Source organism: Astatotilapia calliptera, chromosome 2 (genome assembly GCF_900246225.1).
Source record: "Astatotilapia calliptera chromosome 2, fAstCal1.2, whole genome shotgun sequence".
In the NCBI taxonomy this organism is placed as follows: Eukaryota; Metazoa; Chordata; class Actinopteri; order Cichliformes; family Cichlidae; genus Astatotilapia; species Astatotilapia calliptera.
In genome coordinates this window covers 35,954,481-35,974,040 of record NC_039303.1, presented here as the reverse complement: position 1 = coordinate 35,974,040, position 19,560 = coordinate 35,954,481, and the positions used below count along the sequence as shown (strand labels likewise).

The 19,560-nt window shown below is 39.0% G+C and overlaps 1 protein-coding gene across 4 annotated transcripts in view; it reads left to right on the top strand.

Annotated features, from left to right (window-relative positions):
- diaph2 (diaphanous-related formin 2) overlaps positions 1-19,560 on the top strand; it is a 356,357-nt gene that overhangs the window by 17,658 nt on the left and 319,139 nt on the right. For all 4 annotated transcript variants that reach the window (XM_026146176.1, XM_026146184.1, XM_026146200.1 and 1 more), the window contains exons 5-6: positions 6,122-6,226; positions 11,130-11,150. In XM_026146176.1, the coding sequence (XP_026001961.1) occupies positions 6,122-6,226; positions 11,130-11,150 (126 nt within the window). The remainder of the gene's footprint in view (positions 1-6,121; positions 6,227-11,129; positions 11,151-19,560) is intronic.

The window sequence follows — 19,560 nt, the reverse complement described above, 5'->3', positions numbered from 1 at the left end:
TTTGAAGTAAACGGTGTGCAATAAATTAACCAATTTTTATTAAAGTCTATTTTCTGGAGTTTACCGTGATGCTTAAATTATTTTTAAATAGCTTGTCTTTAATTTTAAATATCCAGTAATCCCATGGTTGTATTGACACAACCATTTTTATTTACCTGTATCTCTGCTGTTGTCGAAAGACAATTATAAAAGCACCACTAAACTATAATGTAGCACCGGATGACATATATGTTCATTATGAAAAATGCAGGCATAGATTATTTTGAAACAACACCACAGTCTTAATAATGGTGGAGGCTTTCACAGTCTCCAGAGATTAGTTAGTGGAGGAAAGAAGCCAATGCTTGTGATTGAGGAAGTATTTTGTGTTGTTGTTCTTTTTTTTTTATTTTTTAATTAACAATAAAAGAGTCGCTGAAAATTACGTGGTTTATAATTGATTGTGTCAGCATCATGTGATTTCTCTCCTGTATCATGGTGTTTATTTTGCCCAACCCTGAAGAAGGCCTTTTTCGCCTCAGGTGAGACGCCCGGGCAGTACGGGTTACACAGGAAACTTCAGTGTTGTCTCTCTAATTTTGCTGCGTCTGCATTGCAGCTCTAATAATGTCTCAGTGACTGAATCTACATTGATGTGTGACATGCATTCATACTCGTTTCGCCATAAATTTGTATTTTTCAAAATACTTGTGTACAGATTGCGATAAGTTGCCCAACAAAGTTGCAAAGCAGTATAAGCAGATAGGGCTGCCACGATTAGTCGACTAGTCACGATTAGTCGACGCGTCGTTTGAAGCTTTGTAAGATCACAAAAGACGCAGGAATAAGTAGTATGATTTAAGAGTGTAATAACGCACTGAAACAGAAGATGGCAGCACTGCATGTACAAGGATGCCAGCTGCCGTTAAACCCCGAAGAAGAAGAAGAAGCTGTGTCCCAGAATTCATAGCGCAGCTAGTTAGTTTTAATATTACTCTTATTATTCTTTCTGGGTCACAAAATAAACGTTTAACATATTTTCAGGCGAGAATGTAGCTGTGTAAACCTCAAATATCTGCTCAGTTTATCAGGACACCACATATTTTCAAAAGCGCTCCGACGTTTTCGGAGACGTCTGTTACCCACTAGCTCGATAGCTAGCCGGGAGCTAGGCTAACTAGAGCCGTGAGAACAGCGGACTCCCGGCAGATCGTCTTCAAACCCACCGCCGTCTTTCGCTGCTCAGGTTAAACATGATATATGAGTCACTTAGATAACTTAAAAATGTTGTTGTTTGGCTTTTTTTTAGTATTTTATTTGTTCCTGAGTAAATCGGTTTGGCTGAGATTAAAGTTATAGTTTTTACACAGCTGAATAAACGTCAAGCAGACAGCTGATCATCAGAAGTGTGAGATGCTCGAGAATTTACTCCGGTGTCCTGTTATATTTTAGATAGCAAGGAGTTTATTAAACTTCACCGAAACAATCTGCAAATTTCATTCAAATTTAATAAACTATCATCTTGTCTTTATTTTTAGTTAGCACAGACCTTAAACACTTAAAGCTGTAAGCTAATGATAGTTATATAAGAGCAGATGCTGCTGGTGCAATAAGCTGTACTTTTACATCCAATGGATGATGATGTGATTAGTCGACTAATCGCAAAAATAATCGGTGACTAGTCGACTATCAAAATAATCGTTTGTGGCAGCCCTATAAGCAGAACTGCATGTCTCTCTGACATCTAGGAACTACTCTGTACTTTGTCTTTAGAATTATTTATGGATAACAACGTTAAACACAGACTTCGGCCACTTCTCAGTATTAGTTCATTGTGGTTTCTGTGTTTTCATTGGATTTGTTGATATAAAAGATTATGGAACCAATATTACCTTTTAACTGAACCAAAATGACCTGAGATTTATAGAAAATGTAAATGTTTTATATTCAGATGTTAACCTTTTGTGAGGCCGGTCTCCACCTACGTATTCCTTAGGCCAGTGTGAGAAGTACCAAACTTTGAAATTCACTTCGCACTCATCCGTGGGGTCAAAGCTCTGTCACACTTGTGATTTTCTCCATTGAAATGCATTTTTGGCCTTATGTACTGCAGGATTGAAATCTTACAAAAAGCTTTCAGCCCATCTCTTTGAAGTGAGGAGCTGAATTACTCTGGCTTCATTGCATAGGTTGTGTGTACTATTGTGGATAATGTCTCTGAGTGTGTATGTGTGTGTGTGGTACGGTGGCTGCCTTTCCTTTTTTCTCATACAATGGTCTTTATTGCCAGGGCCAGAGAAATACGACCAGTGCTCCTGGTTTTCATCAGGCGAGTGCTCAGTGTTTTCTTGCCTGGGTGCTCATCCCTGTCACTCAGTTCACCTCTCAATTACTATGTTTGTGCTCACAGCGGCGTGACATTAAACCCAGGCTTCAATTTGCTCAGTGACAGATGACACAGAAGGCATGTTTGTTGGTCTGACATTTGACAGGCCTTGACACTTTGGGTTGGGAAGTATAATTACAGTAATGAAATTAAAATTTAAAAAAGGGTTATTTACTTATGTACTTTTTAAGCAAGCGCTATTTACACTCATAGACAGTAAACTTTTCTGGTCAAACCTAGTAAACACAGAACTGTGGTGTGTAGTTTCTTTTGATGATAGTAGCTTCTCTTCAACATCTATCTGTTCAACACACATTCCAGTTGCTCTCTGTCTTCTTTGTCTCTACACCCATTCTGTAATTGATTGTTATTATGGTCCTACATGTTGCAGTCTTGATGTCTAGCTGGCTTCAAATAAAGGGCTGACCCATGGCATATTAGTGAGACCCCCTACTGTGCGTTAATGACTAGCAGGAAAGTGAAAATACTTTTTTCCGCTGCAAAGTGGTTACACATTGTGCCGTGTATCTCAAAGCTTAAATAGCACGTAGCCTATTACTGAAAGGTCATCAAAAGGGTTTGTCAAAATATAGGAAGAAACACTCAGTCAGTGGCCAGGAAAGCCAAATGAACTCTTTCTAGAATTTTTGAAACCAACCATTAAGAGCAGGAGTATATTTGTAAAAGTACAGGGGGAAAATTAAAATGCATGGAAAAACATTTACTTTCAGCGCTGCCTTAGGAGGGCATTGTGTTTGTATGTCTCCATGCGTTTTGTCACGGAATTTCCTAAGATGTGCACAGCTTGAATTCACAGGATCTCATCAAAATGCGTAGACATAAATCAGTTGCTGGAATTTCATGTATTTGCGTCTCACTAGAAACGCAGCTATAATGCTGTAGTCGACTTCACTAATAGCACAAAAACAACATATAAAAAGAATTGACTGTTCTGTTGAAGATTTTTACTAAACCTCGAGGTATCACGATAACCACAGTCCTTTTTTTAATGTGTAGAGTTATGACTGTACACTAGCATAGGCGTGGTGTTTTGTGAGGTCAAACGCATGAACTCATCTCCTCAATTTAGACCGTCTGCCTGATGGTGTGAATATGGCTGCTGCATATTGGCACTCTCCTCCCAAGTTGCCATTAGCAGTCGTGGCATTATTGCCCAGATGATGGTTTTACTTGGCTGCCAGCATGAAAACCTGCAAGAGCATGACATCCATACTTGATTGATTCGACTGATTTGATTTCTGTGCCAATTTGTCTCTGTTTCCGCTCTTTAGAGAATATCTTTTTCGAGCAGGGGAACGGTATTGAGGTGCGCGCAAAGACAGAGGAGCAGTGAAAGAAGAATGTGACATTGCAGTGCTGCTGTGGCTAGTTTGGGGTTTTATGTGCCTCTCTGTGAGCCTTGTCAGGATGAACACTCCTCGTAATAAGCTCCTATGTGATCCCTCAGCAGTTCCACTCTGCACCAGGACATTAAAACCAGCCCACAGGAGAATTACTGCATGTGCCCTTACACACTCATGGATCAGACTTGAGGCTAGTGGACAAAATAATTGATTTGTCACAGTTGAAGCAAAACATTTTATACTTCTACTTTTCTTAGATCCAGTTTTCCCCATAGGGTGAGCACTCCATACTGTTTTCTGCCTGAGATGCATTTGATGGCTCCCATTAATTTTCCCTTTCAATGATACAAAGCCTGTAGTGCCCTGGTTTTGCTCTGTTTTAGGCTTACCACACCACAGGATTTTGGAATTTTAAGGCCATCTTGTATTATTTTATATATATTTTAGAAACTAAACACAGCAGTGAGTGTCTTAACGGTTTGCATTGTGCTCAAGATTTTAATATTAGGGCGCTTACGTCCACATTATATGATCCATGCAGTAATTTCTTTTACGCCTTTTTAATACAAGGGCAAACTCATTTTATAGGTCAAATCATAACCTTAAACTATGCAATAATTTGATGAAAATCTGTCGCAGTTAATGAATACCTGAAATTTACCATCCACAGACTTTAGCAGATGCTTGGTATCTTCCCTGGTGAGGTGCTGCCAGGCCTGTGGTGCAGCCATCTTCAGTTATTGCTTGTTTGGGGACTGGTCTTTAGTGAGTCAAACACCTGCTCAGTTGGATTTAGGTTACTGGCTAGTCAAGAGCTTTGCACAATACGTATGAAAACTCGTTGATTGCTTCAACTGTATTTAGGACGAAGCAATCAGCAGAAAGTCTGCTGTGTTTTTATTGCCTGGCTACTGTAGAAATACATTCTTAGTCGATTTTGCCAGACCAGTGTGAGACAAACGAGGAATCTTTGTCCCCGTAACTTCGCCGTCATTTATACAAGCTCAGATCTCCTCATTTCAGTCACATCAGCAGCATAGGCATGATATCTTGAGACTCCTTTTTATGTAGCCTGTGAGGGTATAATTAATAATAGAGCATTAATCATTTTGGAGGCGAAACATGAGGGCTCATTCCTCGAGTTTGCCCCCTGACAAGCGTCCCGCAGGCCCACTGCTCCTACCCCTCCCATAATGTACTCACCCCATCACATTTTGCCTCCTTTATTGAATGCCAATTAAGCAGATAAATTAGCAGGGTTCAGAGATTAATTGAAAAACCTGCTGGTTTCCTTCAGTGAAAAAAACCTGCCAATTGTAAAAGTTTCAGCTGCACTTTCTCCCCTCCTCTATCTCCCATAGATATTAATGATTTTTCTAGCTCAAAGGGTATTTACTAGAGGAAATATGCTTGAAGGAATTCAGGTCACCGTGCCCCTGGATGGAATTCCTGCCCATGCTTCGCTAACAAATGAAGAAAAACCTTGTGAATCAGGTTATTTGTGGTAAGACATTCAAACAGTGTTCTTACTTTCAACTCACGCGCTTCGTTTTTTTCTCTAGCTGAATTTTACACTTAACTGCATGAAAGGAAATCACTGTCAGAACAGATCAACGTGTACTAAAAGACAAATGATTTTCTCTGCTTCCCAGCAGAGGGCAGCATGCCTCCACACCTTTAGGTTCGCCGTTCTAAAACCCCGAGGAGGATGTTTTTTCACTCTGTTCATTCTACCCATCTCTTTGTGAGAGAGTGCTTCTGATAAACATCCCCCTCCATTCTAATCATCATGTCATTCCCTAGCTTTTAGTGCTCTGTCCAGCCTTCGCTCTATCCCTGATGTCTCTCACATGAAAGACCTCTTTTGTGATGCAGAATTAAAGTAGCATGAAGATAATACTCCCAATAACACACAGATACTGCCTATCCAGCCTATCTGATGTGATTGCATGGCCTCAATAGAAGCAGTGTGTTTGATTTTGTTCTCCTGTTCTGAGTTGGGGTGTACAGTTTTTATTGCTGCAGCCTTGCTACTTTCGTTTCAAGGACTAATTATTATTGCCATTATTTTCTGCTGCGGAGCCACGTGACTTTAATAAAGAAACAGACAGCAAACTTTTTTCAGCCATGGAAACAGGATTTTCTATTAAAGGATTTTAGTGGAAATGGAACAATAATTGTGTGTTTGTTGAAAAAGCTTCTTCTTGTTAGTGAAACCATTGTGCTGTAAATAACCTTGTAACAAGTTTGAGGTTGTGAAATGCAGTTGATTTGAAATGTTTTATTAAATTCAAGTTCAAATGTCAAGTATTTTTGTAAAATCTGTTTTTACTTAAAACTGTTGAGTATCACAGAGCTTCATTGTTAACATTTTGCCTTTCTTGTTGTGTAGGAGGACATGAACCTGAATGAGGATCGCAAAGCGCCGCTGCGAGAAAAGGACCTGAGCACCAAACGCGAGATGGTGGTCCAGTACATCTCAGCCACGGCCAAATCTGTAAGTGAGAGAATGCATTTCAGACTTATGTCTTTATAAGCTAAGATATATTGTACAGTTGTAACTGGTGGGCTGCAATGTCACGACACTTAACACTCCTCTCTAGAATGACAACATGATGCTTTTTGCTTGCTTTGTCATCTGCTCTTGCACACGCTCACTTTTGCTGCCTTTCTTCACACCTCATGCTTGAAATCCACGCCTTTGATTGCAGTTTTGATCTATATCCCTTACTTCTCCTCTTGTTGTGCCAAAATCTTCCAGATTTAAGGCAATCCCTCACTTACTCAATCATAGGTGGATGGTCCAGTCACATGCTTGCATGAAAACGGTTGGTTGTCCAGGTGTATAATTGCATGTGAATTTTTGGTGGTGTCTTCTTGCTGCATTATTTGTTTATAAAGACGAGAGGCACTGCAATCAAACACAGGAGTGAAATAGGACAAATGTCTGACCAGTAAACCTGTGATAATTCTTTACACTGCACCATAGCATGCTTTACCATTTAGTTTTGCATGCTATGGATGCTTAGCAGAATTATTTTGTTGGTCTGTTGACTCTCAGTTGTTTTAAAATGAGATTAGATATAAAATTAATTAAAATGATTTTGCCTGTTTTGTGTTGGAGTAATTTGGTGGAGAGGCGATGCTTAATCATTTTAAGCAATAACAGTTTTGGCAGCGATCCATGAATGTATGATAAATTCTTGTATTGTCTATTGAAGTTATGGCCAGCCTCGTGCTGTAAAATTCAGATCACTTCTGAAGAAGAAGAAGAAGAAGAAAAAGTGATTTCTGTCCTCTTTGTTTCCTGAACCTGGTAGCTCCTTCTTGACATCATCATTTATTACCTGCCTCATTGTTATGGTAATTAACTGGCATTATTGATAATGATGATTATCCGAGATGATTGAATTCCACACAGGGCCCATTATGCTTTGTGAGCACTGATATTTTATTCAAATGAATAACGTAATCCATGTAGTCAAAGGACAGAGGACAAAATGGGATGTCTGTCAGCACCCTGCTATCACATTTAATAGGTCTGAAGAAAGGGGATGGTTGAATGTCAGTGGTGATTGTGTGCGTGCTGATTCATGCAAGTGCACATGCAGTCACACTATAATACAGGACAGCTATATATCCAAACACCATTACATACCAATAATACATAAAGATAATGTGCTTCAACTTAATAGTTTGCCATTTCTTTACATATGATTGCAATAGTAATGTGACACGGCTGCCAATTCGCTGCAGTTAGCAACGTGATACACAACAATTATTCCTGTAACTACAGTATGAGAGAGACAGGAAGACTTTTATTTCAATGTTTTAATCAGAATATCAAAGAAATCTTATTTAGATTAAAAAAATATAAGACACAAACAAAACAAGAACAAAAAATGGCAATGATAATTTGCACCTGCAAAAACTTCAAATTTACAAGTAATTTGTTTTATTTTAGTCAAATATTCATACACTAAAATAAGAACATCATACAGCAACACATAGCTAAGGAACTTTTCAAAACAAATTGAAACTAAAAAACTGAGATTTTCCTTTCCAAGATTTCACTTATGTAAGCAAATATTTGTATTTAAGTAAAAAATCTGCCATGAACAGGAAAATTCTAGTTTTTCTAGTTTCAAATCACTGTCTTAACAATTCTTAGCTTACTGAAAGTGTACTATTGTGTCTTATTTTATGTAATGAATAATTTTGACTAAAATAAGACTATTCTTTAAGATTAGTTTTCAGTGCATCAGGATGTTCTCCTGTTTTCAATAAAGTGTATTTATACAATTAATTGCCTCACTTTCTTTTACGTCCTGATAGATGAAAAAAGATATTTCTTAATGTTACTTTATTTAAATATTTACAAATGTATGTAACAGTAAAGCTTCCTCAAACCGCCTTGTAGTGTTCCTTTGCTGTTGGACTGTGTGATGTGGGTTGTGGTAACCCAGTCACTCATTGCTGCAGTGTAGTTTGTCAGCAGTTGCCTTACAAGTGTGAAGAGGGTTTAAATTTTTGAGACCTTTTATAATTTAGACTTCAAAATCACCATCATTTTTTTCCACTCAGTCTGCACGAATGAGCCTATATGTCTGTAAATTAAAGGTTGGACATTATTGGGAGCTAATGCTGCATATGGGTGCTAATACGCATGTGAGTGGTGATTGAATGTAGGAGTGCATTTTGATGTCTGTCTGTCTGGATTCTCTGTCTTGCTGTTGTGCATTCAATGCTAATGTCATTTTGCTCATCTAGCAAAGATGTATGCTGCATTGGGAGGTTGTGGTTTTTGTTGGTGTCAAACGGCTACAAACATGCTTTGTTTGTCTTTTTCTTTTTTTTTTACTCCACACGCTATTTAATAGGTGTCTGATTTGCACTTACCTTTCATTTCAGTCATTGAAATATAAGGGGGACAACCAGGACCATTTCTTCCACACTCATATGTAGTCAAATTTGTGTGTAGACACTTTAATTCACCTCTTTCTTTCTCAACTTAATGCAGTTGCAGAGAACGTAGATTTGGAACTAGAAGTTTAAATCAGTAAATGGTGGCAGAACAAGAAATATCCCCCTTGTATTGTGTAACCCTTTTCTTGTCTGTCTCTGCAGACTTGCTCAATTGAACATGTGCCTTAGTGTTCAGGAATAGGCAGTATTCCTGGAGTTCAATAGCTTTAAGTGCTTCAGGTTTCTCTCACGGGGTGCTCCTTTCTTGTATGTACAGTATATTCACCTTTCATGCTTACTGACATACCACATCCAACTGCTGTTTGGCTCGAAAATGACATAAAATGGGAAAAGACTAATTCTTACTTTGTTTTCTCTTGTAAAATATGTCTTTCAAAGGGAAGTTAAAGCTTTTCTTCTTCTCTCTCCTGTGAATTGCCACCTCTCTCCTGGTCTGTTGCCAGGAAAGTTTGAGAACACTTCCCATAGTATACCAGGGTGCCTCAGCAGGGGTCTAGCAAATTACCCCCAACACAAACGGGATGTCTTTTCACAGGAGAATTCCACATTAACCCTGTTCATTTGAATATGAGCTGTGTTTCAGTGGAATCCAACGCTGCTCTTGCACGAGTGTGTCTACTGACATCATTGTCCATCAGCTTTGCATGAACAGCTGCACTTCTTTCTCATCTTATTTTCCTGTGCTTTCTTCCCTTTACATGTGTGCCAAACTAATCTAAACAATTGATACTATTAGAATTTCTCTGAGATTTAGTTTTGACTACCAGCAGTGAATATTTCAGTGTATAATTCCAGACTTGCTCTATCTCATCCAGCAAAGGTGTTATGGCAGGGTCTTAACAGGGGGACGTTCTAGTGTAATTAACGAAGTTTTATTCAAATATTGGTTTGTTTGATGCAACCAATGTGCCACCTTCTTCTCTGAGTGGGACCTGGATTTGCTGAGGTCATTCAAGCACTTTATTGTTAGCCTGATAAGTGTTTACGTAATTATTTGGAAAAAAGAAAAAAAAGAGTAGACATAATTGTATTTGTTCTGAATAAAAAAATCTGTATACTTGCACCTATTGACTTTATACGTGTGCCTATTGACTTCTCCTGCTAAGCATCAGAACTCAAAAGGTAGTAAAATGAGAAAACTTGTCCTTGTTTCAGAAAAAGGTGTTACATTGCACCCAAACCAAAAACTCGTTAGTGAAACTGTGCCGTTCCCCCTTAAGCTCCTCTCTGACTATTATCTGAACACACTAAAGATAGTGTCTGCTATTTTGGTCAAGCTGCTATGAAATAATATTAAAAATACGTATTTGATCTGGTTGGCATCAATATCCACGCAAAATATCTGAGCTCTGAGTTACATCAATGTGACTCATTTCAAGGAGTCTAATCTGCAGGATTCAGGTAATGCACCGTCTTAAATAGTGATATGCTGCATTCGCAGGAAAGCAAGGAAAATGTAGTTAGAGTGTGAATACAAGTAGTATTTCTGCGATCAGGTGATGACGTGTAGAAGACGCTTTATGTGATGGAGTGATGGAGAGGGGAATCAAGCATCATATGGCCACACATCTAGAGAGTTTGTGCGTGACAGTAAATGAAACAAAAAGGTAGGTTTTGTACTTCCCCTCTCTGCATACTAGAGAGACGGGGTACCCTAGTGTGTCCTGTAACTTCCTGCAATCAAAATGCATTTCTTCAGAAGCATACGGCAGAGAAAGAAGAGCTCAACCACAGATTAGAATACATTTACTCTGCTGACAGACACACTCCTACTGTGAAACAAGCCCCACAGTTGCAGTAATGAAAATCACTTCCGTTACCTGCCACTATTGACAAATAACAAGGTTAAACTTCAAGAATCGTGCTGACGGCATGGGTTCAAGGTAGCTCCGCCACGCAAATTTGACACCTGAAGCCCAACGTTAATGGCAGCAGATTGATTTCAGTCCACAGAGCCTCTTTGCCCACACTAGCCACTGTTCTGTTCTGTACCACTCATTCAATCAGGCAGTCACAAGGGCAATCATATTTTATCCCCTTAATCATTTAATTAATACCTTGTGTGGAAGATGGCATGACTAAACATGACTTCCGCTTTTGTTGCCGCAACTTTTACTTCGGCGTGTTTTCATATGCCGAGCAAATATTCATATTCAAAATAATTGGTAACACTGCAGCTGCCAAACGCAGACATTATCTTCAGCATGTGACGACAGTTTTGAATGTTCTCTTGTTGGCTTTTTTCAATTGTAAGTGTATAGTGTGTGCTTTAATTGTGTGAAGAATTTTTGTGATGTCCCATAAGTTACGCTAATGCTTCAACGTGTAATGGAGAGAATTCTCTGGCCTTACTAATGATTGTGCTGTTTGTGTCTTTTTGCACATTAACCTCCTCCGCTGATCGCTGCATGCAGATAACTGGGAGCAAAGTTGCGGTAAGTAGCCCATTATTTATTTAGCTTGTGAATCTTCGTACTTCTGTGTATCTGTCTTTATTCACTCCCTAAGCTCACAAATACACATTACACATCATTTTATCTCGTTTTGGAAGGATGTTGAGGAGCGCATTCTGAACTGTGCAAGTGAGGGTCATTTCATTTTCTTTTCATTTTCACCTGTGATATTACTAATGGGCTTTAATTTGAAAAGGCTATAAACTGTCAACACTTTTCCTGCATGCAAATTTTTAGCACTTTAAAATGAGAAATCTTGAAATTATACAGCCTGAAAGTGAGTCAGGACACCTTTTGTTGGTTTTTGCTGTTTCTCTTTGAAATTGATTGCAGTGTAACTTCTATTAGCATTTCAATACTTTAATATCCACAAAGAAGGATAGCTTTTACACAAGTTCTCATAATCTTCAATCTAATCTGTTTATCAAAATCATTTTAATGATAATAATAATAATAATGGATCGCATTTATATAGCGCTTTTCGGGACCCCTCGAAGCGCTTTACAATACCACTATTCATTCACTCTCACATTCACACACATTTTGTCTGTGAGATACAATGCACATAGAGAATATACAGTAAAGCTTCTCTGACTACCCCCCACCACAGGGGGTAGCTCTACACGTCGCCTTGCTGTTATTTGGCGCTACATAAATAAAATTCAATTGAACATGTTTAATTTGACAGATGTTCTTCCTGACACAACCCCAAAGGGATTCGCGTTTCTTTTTGAGATCAAACGGAGGATCTTTCTTAGGTGCACATGTACCACACTTTGGATCCACATTAAAAATATACAGTATAACACTTAAAAGGACTTTGCACACACTCATAAATACTGTACACAGACACACACTGACCCACAGTGCACTGCAATATTTTTCTGCCTAAAGCAGAAATATTCGACCATATTAGGATAGTGGAAAAATTTATGGTTGTTTATCAAAATTTGCTGTCAACAGCTCCCCATGTGACAGGAACACGACTGGTTCCTTACAAATGCTTATTCTTCTTCTTCATTTTACTTCAGGTAGTTTACTTGAAGTATACTATTGGAATTTCCCACAGTATTGGCAATACACATTTATTTGTTCACATTATAATATACAGATTACTTATTTTCACCTACGAAATGGCATCCCTCTTTTGTAAAGAAGAAATTATTTTGTGTTTTTTTTTTTAACATCTACTGGTTCATAGTTTGGCAAGTGTTGAATTGTCACTTTAAACTGTGGCTTATTACCTTTTGAGAGCTTTGTGAGGATTAGGAGGACTGTAAAGCTTAACAGAAACCCACAGACAAAGTAAAGTAGCACTGTGTGACCTGGCCTCTGCTCTGCTCATGAGCTCAGACAAACCTCGCTCTGCAAGGCATTTAACAGAACCATTTGTATCGATTGAGTTTTCTCCTTCTTTGTCAAACTGTTCTTTTGTGCTTGGTTATTTCCGTTGGAAGAACTGGTTTTTCAGCTCTGCCCCTATTGACCTGGACTGAGTAGCTTTCAATCAGCGGCAATGGACGATTTGTTTTCACTAGGCATAATATGACAAAATCATACAAGTTTGAATTGTGAGACCTAAATTAAGAAGTTCTGCAAACCATGCAGGCACCCTATCAAATGCATTGCTTCCAACTCAAGAGCATACTGATTAGGGCTGCCACGATTAGTCGACTAGTCACGATTATGTCGACTATCAAAATCGTCGACGACAAATTTAATAGTCGACGTGTCGTTTGAGGCTTTGTAAGATCCTGAAAGACGCAGGAATAAATAGTATGATTTAAGAGTGTAATAACGGACTGAAACAGAAGGTGGCAGCACTGCATGTACAAAGATGCCAGCTGCCGTTAAACCAAGAAGAAGAAGCAGTCTCCAGTATTGTAGCTGTGTCCAAATTTACGGGCTGCATCCTTCGGAGGCCGCATTTATAGGCCGATTACGTTACAGCGACGCGATGAAGGCTTTCCAGATTCAAAGATTCCTCCAAATGTGTCCTCCTTTTCCCCGAATTTGAAGGATGAGTCGGATGTATCCTTCGTGGCCCAACCTATCCCAGAATTCATAGCTCGGCTCAGCCTATTCCAGTTTCCAACAATGGCGGCAGCTACTTAGTTTTAATATTACTCTTTCTGGGTCACAAAATAAACTTTTAACATATTTTCTCGGCGAATATAGCTGTATAAACTTCAAATATCTGCTCGGTTTATCAAGACATCACATATTTTTAAAAGTGCCCCAACGTTTTCGGAGTCGTCTGTTACCCACCCGCTCGATAGCTGGAGGGTTGAAGGCTCACTGGAGCCGGTGTAAAACACCAGACTCCCTTCACTACCTGTTATATTTTAGATGGCAAGGAGCAGATGCCTGAGTTTATTAAACTCCACCGAGACAATCTGCAAAATTCATTAAAAGTTTAATAAACTATCATCTTGTCTTTATTTTTAGTTAGCACATACCTTAAACACTTAAAGCTGTAAGCTAATGCTAGTTAGCGGATGCATGCTGGTGCAATAAGCTGTACGTTTTACGTCCAATGGATGATGATCTGATTTGTCGACTAATCGCAAAAATAATCGGTGACTAGTCGACTATCAAAATAATTGTGGCAGCCCTAATACTGATGCATTTGTAACCTCTGTGCCATCCCTCTACCAGTAGCCCATAGATATGGCTAACATACAGGCAGGTATAAACTGTCATTCTTGAAAGCCCAACTGAAAGCTAGTGGGGTGCAGATGGAGAGCATTTAGCCGATGATGGCCTACAGTACAACTCCCTGCTTTGCTGGCAGATTCCCATTTTCATGCTGTCTGCGTGTGTCGGTTGGACAGAGTGCTCTCTTATGTGCTGTAAGGGAAGTGTTGGTTAGGATTGTCTGCAGGGAAAATACAACTGTAACTTCTCTGTCTAAGGCATGAAACCTCCCTGGCACTCTCCTCATGGAGAATGAGTTAGGAATACAGAGACTGTGGGAATTACCTGTAATCCACTTTGACCATTGTTAAACTGTACAACATTGCAAAGCCGCATATGCTCTTAATGTGTGGATTCACTATTAATGCCCTTATTCTGCCCCTGTGTCATCAAGTTTGTGGTCTTTACCCTTGATGTTAAGATTCATTGTATATAACATATACATATAAGTAACTGCATGTTTTACGCAGTGCGCTGCAGTTCCCTGTACCCACTACAATGGCTTTATAACGTCAGGCTTTGTAAAACTTGGCCTGATTTACGTCACAAGTCAAGGGCCACATTGTAACAATACATCAATGTCTACTGCAGTGTTAACGTGAAAGCCTTTGATTGTGAGAGGTTGTGTGATGCAGGCAAAAGAAAAAAAGAAACTGCAATCTCTAGACCACAGGGAGGTGATCAATATCTGTATGACTGGACAGATGACTGCTTATTTCCATGGTAACATCGTGGTCAGTTCTGAGATGTCAGGTGGTGATGGCTGGTGTGGTTGTGTGTGTTTTCAGTGTGTGGGTTGGACCAGAGATCCTAAAATGCATCAGACAACCTGAGAAAAAAAGTCAGAAGAGGCTGTATCGGCTTCACTATAGCTGATGAACTTCATAAACTGTCTTCTTTTTTCTGCTGCATTGGAATGTTGGCATTTTAATTTCAGTGTAGCTAAAGATGTCTTTAACATCAACTTTATTTTCTTGTGTGCAGAGTTGTGCGGATGTATGCAGTTATGTGATTGTGTATGCTATAGGAGGATAGGAATACATTAGAAAAATCTCACATCCTAATGTCATGGAGTATAACTTAGTTCAACTACAAGGTCGTTTTCATTAATCTGTTCAAATGTGGCTGTATATTCAACATTTAAATGAAAAGATGTTTGTGTGTCTATCACGCACAGCATTGCAAAAGCACTAAACCTTGATATTTTCCTCATTTTTGAGATAGTTTCATTTGCAATCCACCTGAGGTATTATATTGATGTATTTTTTAAATCATTATTTTCTAAAGATGCATTTTTCCTCACTAATTTATTAGTTACTGTTAAAAGTTAATCAATACCTTAGGTAAAAATTCACATTCAGAGCATTCAGTCAATATGCAAAATTTGGACATAACTTTTTATGATCAGCAGTCAAAACCCCTAAATTTCTTTTTTTAGAGAGAAAGGCAAGAGAAATGCACTTACCCTTTAGCACTGAAATGAAGGATGTTGATATACATTTCTTTTGTTTTATTGGTTGATATTATATGTATCTCAGGTGAATTACCTGTGCTCCTAATCTTCTGTGTTAGTGCCAAGGATTTTTGGACAATCTGTTAGCAAATAGTTATCGTTAGGATAGAGAATCGCAAAGCATCCAGATGGGAAACAAGGGACATAGAAAGAGAGTTGCAAGGATATGAGGCATACATCTGGCTCCTCTTTAACTCCAATCAAGTGTTCGTTCACAGTGCCAGGAGTGCTTGTGAAGGACCCTAAAAAAAGGAAAAAGTAAAAGAAATATGGTGAGCCTGAAAGGAAATCAAGGCACCCTCCCTCCCTGCTTACCTTTTAAAACCACATACCTCAAAAGACTTTTTGTTTCAAGCAAGCTATTAAACTGGGTGCTGAGGGTTGAGCAGATTTGATGTGGCACATGTCCTTGGTTCTTTAAAAGAACAGGAATGAAAAATTAATCAATAGCGTGTGCCTCCCATGCCCTGAGCCAGTGTTCAACATAGATTCTATTTTAAATTAAGATCAAGGAAACATGCTCTGGAGGGGACCGTTTCAATAAGATGTTTCTTTGATTGGCTGAAAGCAAATTTTAGAGTTCTTCTGATTGACATAAAAAGTTGCCTGAGAGTGAGATTAGGAAATATTTATTTGACAAAATACTTTCACATAGGATATCTTTAAATATGCTTTGCTATCATTGTTAATAAATACTGAACATTTGTTGCTTTAATGACTCAAATTAGAGGAAAATTCTACTCCCAGAATCCTTCACTGGGATGTGTTAGGGCGCTAACATGTAGACTACAGTTTGAAAACCCAATGGTTATCATTTGGGGCTCAGATGTAAATATCTGGATAACTAGTCATGCCTTACTGTTCTGTGCATAATTTCTGCATTTGACTATGGCCCACGAGTTTGAGATGATGGAGAGAAGCATTCTTTATGTAGGAAAACCCCGTCACACCTACAAAGTCAAGCTGTACTAATGCAGTTGAGGGAAACGAGCCCACACTGGAATTGAATCTCTCTGAATAACCTGGACATCAACCTGACAAATCCAGGTTCCTCCTTTCTGCTCCATTTGCAGGTCAAAGGGAACCCTTTTGTCATAAACAGTTTTATAGGCATGTGCCTTTCTTCCTTTGTGAACTCATCGATTGTATCATTTGCATCTACAAACGTTCCTCTTTCCATCCTTTTGATTCAGGTTGATATCTTTTTCATTCGTCCTTAGATCTACAACCAGATCTAAAACTGTATCAGTCTCTTTTTGTGTGTTTTTGATATTTTTTTGTGTTTGAAAGCATTTTGTGTGGTGAATCCTGTGATGTTATGGTGGTGAAGTCCTCTTTTGATCATTGACAAGGAAACATGTACATCCTTTCTTGACTTGTTGTGGAGGCATAAAGGGCTCTCTTGTCATTGTTCAAATGTTTTTTTTTGTCCATGAGAATTGTGCTTCTTTGTTTACCAGTTCATTTGTTATGTCGTAGCTTTGTAGCGTATCCAGGTTTGGTAGACTAACCACCTTTTAATGTCAGATTTGTTCATTTATAAGCTCATTATTGTCTTCATCTTACTCATTATCAGTTTTTTCTTGTTTTGTAAAAACAGTCCGGTTACTATTATACCCTTGGCAGTTATTAGGCAGAACATGCTACATTTGCCACAATGCCTTACAACAGTGGCTCGTTCATGCTGCTCTAGACATTTTAGTGGTATGGTTTGGGTCCATTCGTCCCCTCAGACAGAAGGGTCACTGCAAATCGATACAAAGCTTTTCTGAGCAATCACCTTTGTCTAATGATAAAACTTTACAATTCTGATGGGAATGGTCCTCTCCAGAATGCCTCCAGCCAATGGCGATCAGAGGTCACTGAATGGTTTGATGAGTATAAAAATTAATCACATGCTACAGCCTTTGTAGTCACCAAATCTCAACCTAAATTAACACCTGTGGGAGACAGATGGACTTTTATGTCAGAGAGTGCTTTCGAACACCAAGTAGGAGAACATTTTTTGAGGAAAAACTCACAGAATGAGCATCATGGCACACTGAGGCTCTTCTAGGAAGATATGAGGGTTCAACACGGTACTTTAGAAATACTTTTATGGATAACTTAATAACATTGTAAATATGTAATAGCTATCACAGTTGTCATGTCATGTTGAACTTTTCCTACCAGCTAATGTTGTTTTTTTGCCGAATGACTTGTCTTCAGGCATTTATGGTTGGATTGACCTTTGCTGGCTGTGGAAGAAGCAAGGTTTTAGCTGTGACAGAGGCTGGGTTGTGTGGGAAGGATTAAGTCAACAACAGCTCCCACGGGGGATGAGAAAAAGAGGTTACTTTCCATCAGCATTTGTCCTCTTTTTATTTTTTGTGCTTGAGTTTTTATGGGTTTTTTCTGCCTTTTCTGCAAGCTTCTCTCCTTCCTTATTTCTCCCCTCACACATCTTTTCTATACAACATATGTCTTTTCAAAGGAAGAAACAATCATTCCTCTTCAATCAGAAGAGGCGAGCTGAATCTCGTTATTTTGAAGGGAACATGAAAGGCTGAAGTGGTCACAGTATGCTGATATTGAATTGAACAGTGACTATGGCAGTGCTTTATAGTCTCCCTGTATTTGTGTTGGTGTGTCCACATGAACGTGTTTCTGTGCTGGTAGTAAGAAGCACTGTTTTTCTCCATGAATTTTCAGCACACTTGCATATTACAGCGACGATTTAGATATTGCACAGGAGAGACTGGCTATTTTAGAGAAGGGCGGGGAGGAAAAAATAGGATTCTTAGTTCTGTTGATTGCATATCTGTGAATTTTATGTACTGTATGCACATCCCACACTAGTGATGGAGCTTGTGAATACGGGCTATGCTCTCAGTTGTACATCTCTCTCCCACAGCTCTGTCAAACACTCAACAGCACTGTCGGCATGCTCAGCTCGGCAGGAGGCTCCTGCAGGGCCGCATTAGGCTCCATAAACTTTATAGCATATTTTTACAACCCAGCTCTCTGTATGCATCCACCATCACATCCCATCGCATCTGCTTTAACTGTTCACACAGCTGTGAAATTCTGTGTATCCCCATGTTTTATGGTTGCTTGCTTCTCCAGTCACTCCCGATTTCTTTATTTGCTTCTTTAGCTCTTCGATACCCTCTACATCTGTGTATATTTAGTAAGTTATTTGCTTTGGTTGATGCGGTCGGCTTCTTTTTCTAGATGTGATCTCTGTGAAATGTGGGCTCTGTCTGAATATGTCAAGATTTGCATGGAGAATGCTTGCATTGGGCGATGTGAGAAAGCACTCCTGTTCATAACCTTGCCAGGCTCTCTTTTTGTGCATTTGTAGTCATTCCAAATGCAGACTTCACACTCACTTGCATTCCAATGTAAGAAGTGCATTGACCCCGCTGATCTGTAATATCTCTGTTTTGTACCTTGGTAGTTGAAGGACAGGTAGGAAGAAAAGGTAGCTGTTGACAAATTGACAAAGTTGTTGCAGATGTTGGGTTTGGTGAGAGTCACATTGACGGCCTTTTTTATAATCCCTCACTATTCTTGCAGTAAGCCCACCAGGACCTGTGGGAGTGCCCTACTGCTCAGTCAACTAGTCCACTCAGCACAACAGCGTGCTAACAAGGTATAGTCTCTGCCTATCAGCCGCAATGCTTTCATAGCGCTGTCATACTTGGACGCACAAGAGTAAAGCCATATAATCGCCTCATCAACAGCCAGGTTTCCCCTGATTCCCTAGACAGCTCTCTGCCGTAATGATTGGTGACATGATCAAGGCCAGATCACTTGCTGTGTTATTGTCTAGCTTGCAGTTTCTTTTTGAAGGGTGCTCTGGAGAGATGGGTCATAGTTTTAAACTGGAAACCTTCAAGCTATATCACTTTTTCGCTGTTTATTGGCATCATGTGGCTAGTTGGCTTGCCGCTCACTAGTTAGTAAATGGATGGAAGAATAAATGAATGAACAAATGAGAATACATTAACTAGTAATTAGGACTGTGCAATTAATCCCATTACATTTTTTTTTTTGCTTCAAACAATTATGAAAATGAGATAATTGAGATAAAACAATAATTGCGCTCCATTCTCTTTTGCCACAAAGCTCCTGTTTTGTGTTAAATACAGAGCATTCTGGTCTTTAAATGAAGAAAAAAGCTAAAATCTATTCAGTTAT